General features: G+C 41.1%; 1 protein-coding gene across 2 annotated transcripts in view; it reads right to left on the bottom strand.

Annotated features, from left to right (window-relative positions):
* Positions 1-15415, bottom strand: part of nlgn3a (neuroligin 3a) — a 195625-nt gene that overhangs the window by 143580 nt on the left and 36630 nt on the right. The window contains exons 1-2 of one of the 2 annotated variants that reach the window (XM_086105721.1): positions 12876-13389; positions 11921-11980 (exon numbers count right to left, since the gene is read on the bottom strand). In XM_086105721.1, coding sequence (XP_085961847.1) covers positions 11921-11980; positions 12876-13347 — 532 coding nt within the window. In that variant the 5' untranslated portion in view covers positions 13348-13389. Of the gene's footprint in view, positions 1-11920; positions 11981-12875; positions 13547-15415 lie in introns of those variants that run through there. The other variant, XM_086105720.1, reaches the window with a different exon arrangement.

Genomic DNA, 15415 nt, shown 5'->3' on the forward strand with positions numbered 1-15415 from the left:
GTCTGGTGGTTGCATGGGATGGCCTGGTCAATGACTTGACGTCACATCCGTTCCTAACATGGTGCCGTGCATTAATTAACCAGAGGCATCATTTAAGTACAAGACTAGACACAAAAATAGAAACACCAGATATTTATCAAACGTTACAAAATTGCTGTTTCTCCATCATTACATTGAAATGGGCAGCCAGAGGTACACTTCCAGGGAAACTATGGCCCAAAAGTGAACAAGACTTAATAATAACAGCAAAACTAATAAAGGGACGTCAACAAAAGTACTGCAGGCTCAAAGGAAAGGTATTTATTTTTTCCAAAAGCATTCTGAATTATTTAACAATGACAAGTAAAGGCAAACCATAATAGCAACAAGGAACTGTGAAATAACCAACATTTTCAACCTATGTGACCATTGCTAGTTATTTCTTAATGGGAACTGCAGAGTCATGAATATTTAAGTGAGTGCAAAGTGTAAGCGAATGGAGACCTTCGTATTGCTCCATGTGCCAAACTTGGGTATGTTGGTGAATTCAAGCTGACACGCTGCATGAGCTGATGTACAGCAGGTGCTTTAAAATGCTAACAATGTTGTGAGTGTGTGTCTATGGATGTGTATATTGAGGGCGGGGAGGGGGCCGGAGGGGGTGGTAAAGGTAAATGGTCACAGGGTATGACGCTATTACGAATGTACGAAAAAGAGCAGTTCGTTACAATAATAAAAAAACTGAGTGCTGATTTTGCGGCTTGAGAAACTGCACAAACAATTTTCACATCACTGTTGGAGACAGTAAAGCCTCTGTTTTTTGGGGATTTGGCAGGTGCTGTAATTCATGGTCTCCTTTTGAATTCATTATGTATTTATTTATTTAGTTATTTATTTTAGATATTGCATCTTGGGAAGCCGGGAAAATTCAGAAATTTTCTGTTCCGCTTATCCTCACAAGGGTCTCGGGGGGTGCTGGAGCCTAGCCCAGCTGTCTTTGGGCAATAGGCGGGGGACACCCTGAACTGGTTGCCAGCCAATCGCAGGGCACACACACATAGACCAACAACCATTCGTGCTCACACTCACACCGAGGGACAATTTAGAGTGTTCCATTAACCTGCCAAGCATGTTTTGGGAATGTGGGAGGAAACCTGAGCAGCAAGATTTGGAGGGAAGAAAGTAAAAAAAACATGAAGTCTTTGCATGCACAAATACATTAAAAAAATAACTGTACACAGTACCGGTGGCTGTGCTATTTGCAATGGGAATGTTCCGTTAACCTGCCGTACATGTTTTGGGAATGTGGGAGGAAACCTGAGTACTCGGAGACTTTTTTATGGCCCATGACTGTTCTGGATTTCTCTGGTGTTGACACGGGGTGAGTAACTCTGTCACTAGAAATCATGGTGTGGATGAGCCTGTATGTGTCCTAGAGTTTAACACGAAGCCCGTATAGGGAGCGACTTTTGGGACAAGACTAGAGTTGAGCTTCAAACTTGAAGCACAAAGGTGGTGAAATTGTTTGTGATGCTGCAAAAATGAATGAAGGAGTTCGCATGAGCAGCCTTCAAGGCTCTATCGAGACAGGGAAAATGGAATCCTGTCACAATCATCCCTTCAAGATTCAAATAAAGCAAACCTGACTTGTTGGTTGCATCCAGTGCGGCAAAATGCTTTATTTTAGCAGTTGTGCAACCAAAGACAAAATGCGATGTTGCCTTGGAGGTGTTCATGGAGAAACCGGTGCATGCATTAGTGCACTCATACACCCATACAAATACATTCATGAGATGTATGAAATGAATCCACAATTCCCTCCATCCATAGAGGAAGGGCTGAATGTTAACTGCCTTGCCTTTGCAAAGGTAAAAGGTTCCGTGACAATAGGTGAGCCTCGCCGTTAAATATCAGAAAGGTCAGAATGTGGAACAGGATTTTGTGAAAATGTGAAATGTTGCAGGCTTGACAATTTCAAGCTGTTAGGTTCAGTCTGTCTAATCCTCAGGTGACCATTTTCGTCCCTTAGAGAGGCCGGATGTGTATCTCCTCCTGTCTGTGATCTTGCTTTCTCTTCTTTTTCGACGTCCCTCTCAATCCGTCTCTCAGAGGAGAGGTTAAGGAACAGCTTGGTTGGGACACGTGAGAGCGAATGATGGAGAATGGAGCTGAAAGGTTAAGGAGGCTGTAATCCTGCCGTAAAGGACAGCCAAAAATTCACACTGTGCTTCAGCTGCTCTCGAAATACCGAAGTAAAAACCAATAAACAGCTCCTCTCAAAAAGGAAAAAAAAAGTCTTGATGCCTGTCTAGTCATGGATAACGGAAAATGGCTTGTTAACGCCACAGGCTTCTGAGTATGAAATGAAGCAATGGTACCACGCAGGGATCATGTAAACATCAATATTATCAATCACATCTTACAAGGCAGTTGCTGTCAAAATATCTCTGTGGTTATTTGAATTACTTACTGTTTGTGATACAGAAAAAAACAACAGCCATCATTTCTGATGACTGACACAACAGCTAAACTATTAGTACTATTGTGTGGCCGATATACAAGTGCTCGTCCATAAAATTGAATATCATGAAATGTTTTTTTTTAATTAGTTTTCAGATATAATCATTTAAAATAAAATGAATTAACACTTGAAATGTATTAATCTGCGTGGATAGTGTATGCAAAACACAAGTTTCACTTTTTGTATTAGTGTGTGCAATAAATCAGCTTTTACATGATATCATAAAATTTTGACAGGCACCTGTATACACACGCACACACACACACACACACACACACACACAGTGAGAGTGAGAGAGAGAGAGAGCTGGCAACCGGTTCGGGGTGTCCCCCGCCTACCCACTGAAGACAGCTGGGATAGGCGTCCAACTACAGATGGATCACACTCCTCAGCCTCCCTGGTAAGGTCTATTCAGGGGTGCTGGAGAGGAGGATCCGTCAGGAAGTCGAGCCTCAGATTGAGGAGGAGCAGTGCGGTTTTCGTCCGGGCCGTGGAACTGTGGACCAGCTCTACTGCCTTCGCAGGGTCCTCGAGGGTACGTGGAAACTCGCCCAACCAGTCTACATGTGTTTTGTGGATTTGGAGAAAGTGTTTGACCGTGTCCCTCGGGGAGTTCTGTGGGGGGAGTGTTTCGGGAGTTTCGGGAGTATGGGCTACCGAGCCCCCTGATATGGGCTGTTCGGTCCCTACACTGCCAATGTCAGAGTTTGGTTCGCATTGCCGACAATAAGTCAGAATCGTTTCCAGTGAGGGTTGGACTCCGCCAAGGCTGCCCTTTGTCGCCGATTCTGTTCATCACCTTTATAAACAGAATTTCTAGGCGCAGCCGAAGCGTTGAGGGGGTCCGTTTTGGTGGCCTCAATATTGCATCTCTGCTTTTTGCAGATGATGTGGTCCTGTTGGCTCCTTCAAGCAGGGTTCTCCAACTCTCACTGGAGCGTTTCGCAGCCGAGTGTGAAGCGGTTGGGATGAAGATCAGCACTTCCAAATCTGAAACCATGGTCCTCAGTCGGAAAAGGGTGGAGTGCCCTCTCTGGGTCGGGGAGGAGATTTTGACCCAAGTGGAGGAGTTTAAGTATCTTGGGGTCTTGTTCACGTGTGAGGGCCGGAGGGAGAGAGAGATCGACAGGCGGATCGGTGCAGCGTCTGCTGTGATGCAGACGTTGTATCGGTTTTTTCGTGGTAAAGAAGGAGCTGAGCGAAAGGGTGAAGCTCTCAATTTACCGGTCGATCTACGTCCCAGTGCAGTTTTTTTAAAATGCTTTTAAACAGTGAATTGCGTTCTGCATCCTGATTGGCTAAGGCACTGACCAATGATAAACAAGGGATTACTGTGTGTGCGTGTATATATATATATATATATATATATATATATATATATATATATATATACTGTATATATATTATATATATATAAGACCATCCATCCATTATCTGAGCCGATTTATCCTCACGAGAGTAGCGGGCATGCTGGAGCCTATTACTGGTGTTAAATTCGTGAAAAATTAAAAGGAATCAAACAAATAAATTCAAACTCTCTGCACAGGCTGCTTGACTGTGGTAATAGATATACTAGAGGCAACAGAATGTATGTGTGTGTGTGTTTGTGTGTGTGTGTGCATGTGTGTGTGTGTGTGTTCTCTATTCATTTCAATTGGGCTTCACTCGAAGGACAGAGCAATTGGGTTAACTGTGAAAGGCGAAGGGGGGGGGGGGGGGGGGGCTCTGAGTGTGAACTTCCTGCTTAGGTCAAGTCTTGCATCACAAATCAATGTGACTTGACTCACTCGGGTCAGTGAGCGTCCCGGCTAGACTATAGAACTCATAGCCGTCGTATTCAAAGGAAGGCATTGACTGTTGTCAAACCACAAAGGCCAATGTTTACTGTCATGTTGGAAAATGTTCACCCATTCTTCTTGCTGCAGAGACTTCCTTGGCCTGCCCCTCTTTTCCTTCGGCACTATTTTGTCGTGGGCCAACCAGCAGATTACGGTGGAGTCTTACTGGCTGCTATGACAAGACATACTGTGGTCGAAGCGGGATTGGATGTATTTCACAGTGTTCATGCTCTCTAGCCCAGCATCGAGTACGATTGAAAAGTGTCCAAAGTTTCTCGTTAATTGGGCGGTTTGCAAACCTTGGGATGGGATTGTTCAGCCCTGGCACCAATTTCAGCTGCAGTAGTCCACAGCCTTGACAGGAAGGATACTTGGATGGCACACAATAGAAGCCAACAGAGCATAGATTTGGCTGCACTTTTCTCAAATAGAGTCATGGTGAAAGCTGAATTTGGGGAAGTAAGACGAGTGTCTCTTAAAAGCTGTTTCTCAGAGAGATTGTTGTGAAGAACTCGAAGAAGAATTTTTAGACACACAGTGAAAGAGACCTGCAGTGGAGTTAAATTATACAAACAGAAAGAACAAATGACAGAAAGTATAACCAATTTAGCACCGGAACTCTGCCTCAAGAGAATCATATCAACAGAGTGAGACTTTAAGAAAATCATCTGTCAGTCAATTTACTCCCGTGAGACTCTTTTAAAGGAAAAGTCTGTCCTTTCAAATTGGAGCAGCCGCAAACACCGCTCACCCTTAGAGCAAAAGAAAAAAGTAATGTCACATTTGTTGTCCCCAGCTGGCCGGATCCCAATTTTATCGCCAATTTAAATTTTCAGAAAACTGGTGAGTGAATTTCTGCATGATTCAAGTCACCAGGAATATATGAGTAAGTGGAGTTGGTTCAATGAGATAAGCTGTGAGTTAGTGTCTCTCCTCCGTCTTATACAGCCTGACACATTGGGCTTTCATTTCCCCATCATTCAGTTCGCATTGTTTGGATTAGTGCATTAATGAATTCATTAGGAAAGGTTTTAAGTGTCTGAACCCAAAATCCCAACTGGCATTAGTTTGTAAATCAATGGCTCATCTGGTCATCCTTTGTTTCTGCCTTCATATCATATGAATACTGAGCGATATGATCACTAATTGCTTCCCTTCCCTTGAACGATCAAGCTGCAGATTTTTATTACACTTAATTGCAGCTTCATGACTCCAAACCCTCAAACTCAATCAAGATGTTCAGCTAGTTCGTGGCAGGTGATTTATACTTTTTCTCTGCCTTAATACGGCCAAAGTTTTACATTATTCTTTTTTTTTTTTGGGATAGAAGAAGATGAGCTACGGAGATGATGACATGGTTTACATTGCTTGCATCCATTCAGATTGCTTGATTGTCAACCCTGTAAGGCATACACATTTGCCACTGTTGTCCAGTGAAAAGCTTATCTGATATTGGGTAAAAACTAATTCTGATCACCGATTAATGCATCCGTTAATTTAAAACATACGTCGGCATAATAAATAAAATAATTTATTGTTTTGGTCTCGTAATGCTTCAACAGAGATATGAATTGCAGGCAGATCATGTTAGTGTTTACGATACTTTGTCTGATCGTCGTTGTTTAACTTTACATCAAAGACAGCTTTTGAAAGAACAAAAAGACAACATTAGATTTAGGCCGTAATGGAATGCTGCATAAAAGCAACTTAATGAGTGATGTTACTGGCAAAACATTATTTTTAAAGCCCTGTGATGCCCTCGAACAGTAAATCGCATTTCTTCTACTCTTCTATTTTCTTTGTCGTGAAGGTCTTTTGAAGGTATCAAAATATGTCAACTTTGACAAAGTTCCATTTTAAATACTGTAAACTGCATACCTAGCGCCAGTTAGACTGAAATGGGAGACATAGTGAGTCATTGTTAATTCCACAATGTCATTCTAAACTAGCCTGTCGCATATCCCCCTCCTGCAACGTTGACTGAAGCTCAATCCTGTGCGATACTGAGAAGACAGACATGGGGACTGATATCGTTCAGGCAGAAGTCCAAATTTGTCTTCGTCTTTCAAGCGTTTCCTGTAAGACAGGTAATTCTTGCAGCAAATGTTGCCCTTTCGGTGTGTGTGTGGGGGGGGGGGGGCATTATTGAATAAATGAAAAATGTATGCAGTTGAACAATTTCCATGTACCCTGTGACAACACAAAATTCCTGGACTGACGTTGCTCGAACAGCCACAGCTGGAATCGGATGCCAGTTATTCTGGAACCAAACACCGGTCTGGATGGCTCAGAGAATGGTAACTGAGATTTAGCAGCCATCCTAACCACACAAAATAGTTCCAAACAAGTAACAATCGCGTCAGTGGCATACATCAAATACCTGTATGATACAGGTAACTTTGGTCTTGTCAATGGCGCAATCTGGCAAATTTTTAACAGTAAACTTTCCATTCATAAACTCTTTAAGTATTCGTTTTCGGTGTCTCGCGCTGCCGTGGCTGGCAAAACAAACGTGTGTGGACCAATGCAGCGTGCTTGTTGTTTTGTTTCTGGTTTATTTATAGAGCAACGTAACATCCGCTGTGACGTGTGCCGCGTTAATCTCGCGAGAAAAAAATTAATCCCGTTAAAATTAATTTAAATTGAAGCCAATAAAAACGTGCTAAACGTGCTAAACTAATATATATATATATATATATATATATATATATATATATATATATATATATATATATATATATATATATATATATATATATATATATATATATATATATATTAGAGCTGTCAAACGATTAAAATATTTAATCGAATTAAAAATGTAACTGTCATAATTAACTGAAAATTAATTGTAATCCTTTTTTTTGTCCTATTTTTCCCCATTTTAATGCTCTCATCAACATGGAATCATGAATCAGTTTTTTATGTGCAAAATGCAAATGTTTACTGAAATAACAATTTCGATTTTCAATTTTACATGAAATTTTTTCACTTGGAGCAGTTATTCGCACATAATCTCTCACACAATATTGCTGCCGCGGCTGGCAAAACAGACATGTGCGTGGACCTGTGCAGCACGCTTGTTGTTTTGTTTCTGTTTTTTATATATATACAGTATATACTGTATAAACAGGTATACAGTATATATATATATATATATATATATATATATATATATATATATATATACAGCATTAATTTAAATAAATTTTAACGGGATTAATTTTTTTCTCGTGAGATTAACGCGGCACACGTCACAGCGGATGTTACGTTGCTCTATAAATAAACCAGAAACAAAACAACAAGCGGGCTGCGCAGGTCCACGCATGCGCGAGACACCGAAAATGGATACTTAAAGATTTTATGAATGGAAAGTTTACTTTTGAAAAGTTGCCAGATGGTTCCACTGACAAGACCAAAGTTACCTGTATGTTTTGCAGCCGTAAACTGAGTTATCATCATAGCACGTCGAGTCTGAAATACCACCTAATGGCCAAGCACACAGTTGACGTGAGTACTCCGCCCCCTCGTCTCAGACAGACAGCGATGGATCATTTCAAAGTGAAGAAAATGGATGACACGACGAAGAACAAATTTGCTGAAGCCATAGCTAAATGTATGGCTACTGGATGCAAGTCTATCAACATTGTCCACAGCTCGACTCAAGCCGAAATCATTCGCATTGCGTCTAACGACTCCACTACGGATTGCCAGCGAGAGCCTACATTCCAAGCTGTGTACAGAGATTGTACGTAGCGGAGAAGGCTAAGGTACACCAAGTGGACACTGTTTCAGGAGGGAAATAAGAGACTAGGTTGATGAGCCTCTGGTGAATAAAGAGCAGGCATTCTGTTGAGTTCGATGTATGCCACTGACGCGAAGTTGTTACTTGTTTGGAACTATTTTGTGTGGAAGGTTACAGTGTTCCGTGTCCATATAAATAAAGCGGGTGGAGCTTCTCTGTGTTCGTCTGACAGTGACGGTGCGCTGAGGCACATCGAGAGTTCAGCGGTGCAGTGGTAGCGACCTAGCGAACACACTGAAAATAAAACGTCTCCAGTGTTGTCATCGAACCAAGGGGAGTCATCAGAAATTATGTCTACACAAAACCATAGAGAAACTTCCGCGCAAGAAGGACCAACAGACTCAACATAGCCTGACTGCTGTGTTCAAAGCAAACGTGAGAAAAACAAAGTATGGAACCATGGCTTAAATCCACTATAGGATGAATACTAGTTTACCTTAGAGGTTCACTTTATAATTTTATATTGCTCTGTTTTGATTCCATAAAAAGAGCTGTTAAAGCATCTGTTGTGTGACAAAATATTTTTTTCACTGTTGTTGATAGACAGTAATATTGTGTGAGAGATTATGTATGAATAACTGCTCCAAGTGAAAAATGTTCATGTGAAATTGAAAATCGAAATTGTTATTTCAATAAACATTTGCATTTTGCACATAGAAAACTGATTCATGAAAAACAGGACAAAAAAAAATATCAAGGGAAATTCAGAAACGATAAAAAATGTGAGTAATCACAATGAATTTTTAGTGAATTTGAGTTAATTATGACAGTTGCATTTTAAATTTGATTAAATATTTTAATCATTTGACAGCTCTTATATATATATACCAATATATATATATATATATACACAGGTATATTATATATATATATATTTATATATGCAGTATATATATATATATATATATATATATGACACACACACACACACACACACACACACACACATACACCCATCCATCCATTTTCCAATCCATTTAATTCTCACAAGGGTTGAGGGCGTGCTGGAGCCTATGCCAGCTGTCTTCGGGCAAAATCTCATTCACTTCCTGTGGGGGGTTGAATTACAGTCGATTCACCTTCAGGCCGCATTCATTTTGCTGGCTCTTAAAGTAAGATGTACCGTAAATGCTGGGAAGTACATGCCGCCTGGTTACAAGGTTTTTGTTTCTTGTTGCTATTTACGTTTTTTAATGTAATGTTTCAAAATGCGCATTTAAATACACAGTTGGAAACATGGCCGCCGTTTCAGGTGCCCGAAAGGCTCTGCGTGAGCACAAAAAGAACTATGTGCTTTTTAAGACACATAGTTCGTTATTAAAGCAAACAAAGAAGATGCAATCTGAGTCAACACATCGTAAACACCAAAGAGATCAATTTCATTAAATTTACCAAAGAGCATCGCTGATACTGTTTGATGAGAGAAGGCATACATTTATTTTTGAACTTTTTGTACTTGTTAATTTTTTATTCTTTCAACAAATCAGAAAAATGTGGAACAACCTCTGTGGGACCGCAAGGAAGGTGAATGCCTTTGCTTTAAAATACATAAATAATAATAATAAAAGTCTTATTATACGAACAGGCATCCTAAAGCAGCAACTCAACCAAACATACAACTGTCTTCTTGTGGTGTGTTTCTCAAGGTTCATGAAGCTATTTTTCCTCATTTGATGGGCATTCTTCTGCACAAAATGTACTTCATGCTGGGCAAGAAGGTTGATGCTGGGAAAAAGTATAGCACATTACCTTATTTCTGAGGATTAATCATGCTTTCCTCCAGGGGAATCATATTTATAGATAACGTAAAATTGGGAATTAAAACGTTATTAGCACTGACTATGACTCTCCTCCAGGCCTCCAGCTTTGCAACCATTTAAACACAACCACAGAATCCCCCCATTTGTTATGTTTTTAGTGTTTGCTACAAATCTTACAATTGGAATCACAGTTTCATTTGAAATGCAGTCTTTTGATTGTAAATATTTCATTTACAACCATTTAGCATGCTAAAAGCATGTCGGGTAATGTAGGTAGATTCCTGCATTACCTAAAAAGGATAATTTCTGCGTCATTAGCACCGCTAATTCAACATAAACTAAGATTAGACGACATACTTGTTAAAAAAAAGTGTCATTAAAATGAAACGAGGGTTTGAGAGTAAGTGACACCCTTCATGATGATGGCAGCAGGGGGGCTATGTTACAACCGGCTTTTCTCTTATCATTGTGTCACAAAACTAATACACGAAACATACAATAAAACCATTTACCCATTACTGAACCTGAGGGAGATAATTGGAAAAAAATCAAGAGGAACAGTAATATTAAAGAGATATTTCTGTGGATATTCTACATCTGGGACTAATTCTGAAGCAGAAGTGCCTGGAGGGCCTGTCTCAAGTAAAATTGGTTTACCAAAGTAGACCGTATGGGTGCATGGAGTGAGGCCACACGCTGCCTATTGCTTCTATGGAAATTGGGAACCAAATTTATGCGGAGCAAGATATGCTCTGTATCAATCGAAAGGCTAATTGTTCAGTCCTGTCGGGCACACTTTGGGAATTAGCCGTGTGATTTTACAAAACACTGTGATTTTCACAGGCGCTTAAAGTGAAACTGGACTCTTTCCATCTATCATTGCTCTTGTATCTTTGACCGCAAGGGTATATTAAAGCTTTATTACCAGTGAAATCCCACAAAAACACCATTTCAACAGTAAAAACAAGAATGCATTGAAAGGCAACATGATCTCATGAGCATTCGGGAGGAAATGTTATGGATATTTAAACATTCTATTATATTCTCATGCGCTGGACATTTTTAAGAGAGAGTTGGACAGGTTTCTTGAGCATCCGCGTGGAAACACTGCCTCTGGATGTGCCGTGCTGGGATGGAAATGTGATTACATTTCCTTGACCAAAACAAAGGAAATTTAAATCGATTAAGTGATCAATCGTTTTCCATCGAAATCGCTGTGGAGTCTTCCTCCTTTCGACACACCACAGAGGCGAGTTTACTCTTTCTCAACTTTTGTTTGCTGTTCTCCTTTACACTAGTTGAATCAACATTTGAAAGCAGTGCACCTTTGACTCAATTGGGATATATTCTTTCAAAAACACCATCATCTGCAACAATTTCATAACGGTGAGTAGGAGGAATATATCAGGTTTGCTCACCTGGCATTCCTTTGGAAGAATATCTTAATAAGCAGTTCTGAGAACGTCTGTTTTCGAGAGCGGTAGTTACGGCCAAGTCTGATTTGCCTTTACGTGTCATGCAGGACAAATTCATGAAAAAGGCTTGCGTCCAAAGTGCCATCAGTTTACTTTGAGGTAGACTTGAAACACTACTTTGCACAGGAAGTTCAAATTTGACAGTTTAATTTCAGCAATTCTCACTCTTGCCTCTGATTTCATCCACAGTTGTGGTGGACATGAAAACAAATAAAAAACCAAAAAATAAAAATAAAACCCATTTACAATCACATCGAAAATAAGATGCAGGTTATTCTTAACCATCGATTGCCTGTCAAAGCTCCAACGTTTAGTTTGTGACCTGTTTATTTTAACATGCATGCGCAGCCTCATGCAAGGCAGCACAAGTGCTGGCTGTTCTGTTGCATTCGTTTTCAAGGATGATGTGGCTCTTGCATTCATGCCCATAAGAACTTTGACTTGAGACTTGGTTGATGCTGATATTGGCTGCTTTGGAAGGATGCGCCGCCCTCCTGTGTTTCTTTCATTTCATTTCTTTTCACGTGGGGTTGTTTACCTACCTCCTTTCCTACACATTTTCTTGTTGGGTTTCCTGGCACATTCCTTGGATATTCTTTTGACTGTAAAATGAATGGGAAAAAAAATACTCCAAAATAACAGATAGCTCTGGAAAATATTGCAGGTAACATGCAACAAGTCTGTCAGACATCTGCCGCCCCTCCCCCATCGCCCATCCCCACCCCGTCACCCAAGTCATCAACAAGAAACGACAGAGGACCTGTTGAAAAAGTAAGTGGGGGTCGTTGCAGAAATATTCCGAAGTGGTGGAATGAATTTGCTGCATCCTGGGACACAGGAAGCCCGTATTCACATGCACTTCTATTTAAGACCCATTACAGGCCACGCAGTCGCTGGTCAGATTTCACCATTTAGAGCTACTGCAAATTGAAGTGATGTCAGTTCGAATCATTTGAATGAGTGAGCACTTCATAGGTCAGGCCTCTTTTGCTGTGCGGTTGTCCATTGGTGCCCTGACAAGGGCCATTCAGAGCATCCAAATCTAAAATGCGTGGCTTTTTGATGAGATCTCCATTTCAAGAGGAGAGTAAAGGGTCTTACATAGGTTAGGCTGATGCCACAGGCCTCTCATGTACCAGACAGAGCATTTCACCAACCTACGAGAAGATCATTCACTGATGAGGCAAGCACCTTGTCACTAATATCCGTCACTGTCTTAGTGAGGGGGAGGAAAAGTGCACAACCCAATGTCTCCCTTCTTTGATTCAAATGTTGTCATTATAAGTCATTTCGTCATCAAAAGAGGAACCTTTAAGTGTGACATCAAAATTGAGAGTCGATGAAAAGACCAAAGACGGTAAGTTGAGATGACTGACACAGACATAGCATGCGCCAGACAACAGGTCATGCTCGCGCGAATAAACGACAACAACAAAAAAAAAAGTGACAGAGAGGGAAGACAGAAGGGGTTTCATCCTGACTGCTAGACACACTCACCATCCTCTGTCGGAACATAGATGTTAAGATAAAGACAATCCTCGTGTTGGTCTTGGATGTAAGTGGTAATTATATCCAGGTTGTAGGTGAACCAAATGGGCATCATGATCTCTGGAACAGCGTTGTGAATATTTTGGGGGCACACTGGAGCAAAGTGGGTGGCATTCTTGGTCCCTGACCAGGACAATGCCGGCTCTGGTGGCAAGAAGCGTTTTTCCCCAACTGGGGAGGCAGCGTAAGGGACCCCAAGATATTGGTCCACCGGGCCAAGGATCTCACTGGGCAGAGGCACCCTCACTCCTCGCAGTTTGCCATACTGTGTGTTGACGGTGGGGTGGTAGCTCTGACACCTCACTGCCACAAAGCACCAGCAAAAATTTAATAGCCACAAAGACGAGATGATGCCGGGGCAACTCTGGGATCTTTTCCAGTTCTGCAAGGGGGTACGACTTCTCCTCGGCGAAAACCACATGGTCCTCGAGAGCGAGTGCAAGCCACCAACATACAACTTTCCTCTGCCTTAGCTTAGACGTGCAGTCGGGCCACGGGAAGGCCAATCATGGGCTGATATACTGGGCTCCGGTGGCTTGGAGTGGATGAGAAACAGTTTTGCAGTTCCTCTCCTTAGAGAGAGATCCTTTCTCCTCGCTTGTCAGATCTTCTATCCCGTGCTACAAAAGAAGAAGACAGGAGAATTAATGACAGTTTCCTGACAGCTCACCAGTGTGCTTCCTTCTACTTTAAGACCGTCATATTTATTGACTGCCGGGGAGCTTTTGTGTCCTGACATAAAACTGCTCACATAAATGTGACAAGAGTTTTTGCAAGTGCCACCATTGGACCAAATAATTCATGATGTCTTGTCATGGTGTGCTTGATAATTAGCATTGCTCGTTATTTTAAATCACAGATGCAAATCTTACTTTGTGATTTATTTATTTCTTTTTTTTGCGGGTGGGAGTATGATTCCTTATTTGCGCTTTTTTTTCTCTCATATGTCAGGTTTTCATCATCATCATCATCATAACAGTGATAACATTCATCCATCCATTTCCTAATCCTCACGAGGGTCGTGGGAATGCCGGATCTCAAAAATGTGGTTTGCTTGAAGAAAAGAAAATATATACGTAAGTATAATAAGTACAAGTAAAAAGTATGTTTAAATAAATCAACAATGCATTTAGGAACACATAACGCCAACTCTGATTCAAACCAGTGTAACGGTAATGACATTTTTTTTTAGCAGCCACCAACTGTCATATTTCCACCCAGTCCCATTCCCAAGACTAAACTTCACACAAAGAGAAATATCTGCATCCAAAGGAACATAGTCACATGTTAAAAAATTCATGTTGTGCTTATTGCAATGCAGCATTTTCCCCATTTCCCTTTGGTGTAGATATGACCAATATAGATCCAAACATTCCCTGGACTAAGAGAAAAGGAAAAGGACAGAGGCAAATGTAGCTATAGGCAGCAAGGCCTCCGATGACAGTGCTGTAAACCAAACGTCAAAGGGTACATTTGTAGAGCCCGGGATATCACCTTCCCACACACTTGCCTGATGAATTTTCATTTTCTGCAGTTTAGCCCCCCCCCATCATCCGACAACATTTGCAGAGAAACGTCAACATTTAGGAGAGGGTATTGCCTTCAAAAAGATGGCTTGAATGATTTATAATGCATCAGCAACATGGGTGTTCCCGCAAGTGCTGTTATCGCTGGGTTATTATTCCCATCTGCAGGAACTGTGGCTCAAGCATACCGTATGTCCATACGTACCGAGGATGTGCCACATGAGCTCATCTTTGTCAGCACTTACGTAAAGAACGTGCAGACCATGGACTATTATGCTTTGGAATTCATGCACACAGAGCACCTGCTGACTGAAAATATATGACACGTCCCCTCTCACATTCAATCTGCGGATTAAGAGGCATCCGATGCTTGGGGCTAAGTGTTGATAAAGGATTATTTGCTAGAAAAGTCACACTGTCGGTTCAATGGACTGAGAAGGCAGACAAACCTTGAAGAAATATTTAGGTGAGATTATTGAATAAACAAGAGCATCCACCAACACTGCATACTTTGGATTTAGTGAGTGGTAACCTACTTCACCCACTCACCCTACCGCTGTCCCCAGATACCCATTTTGGTATCAAAATCAAAAGATTCAGAATCAGAAACTCTTTATTGTCCCTTTAAGGGATGTTGCCGCAGGGGCACATGAAAGTCAAGGCACACAATGACAATATGATACATGGAATCATTTGAAAAGAAAATCTAGACTTGAAAAATAAAAAAAAAAATATAAACCCATTTCACAAATAAACCTACACAACAATAAAATAAAAGGAAATGTATTATTGTATATACTATTGAGTCAGTCCTGCGCTTTGGAATAACCAGTTGGTTTGGGAACCTGACTGTAAAATCGAAAGCTCAGATAACCAGCTTGGTTAAAACAGCAGGGAAGGTAATCGGACAGCCCCCGCTCCCCGCTCCCCAGGATATATATGTGCAGTCCATTATTCAACAGG

This window comes from Hippocampus guttulatus, chromosome 2 (assembly GCF_054856545.1).
Source record: "Hippocampus guttulatus isolate MCC_2025c chromosome 2, RoL_Hgut_1.0, whole genome shotgun sequence".
Classification (NCBI taxonomy): Eukaryota; Metazoa; Chordata; class Actinopteri; order Syngnathiformes; family Syngnathidae; genus Hippocampus; species Hippocampus guttulatus.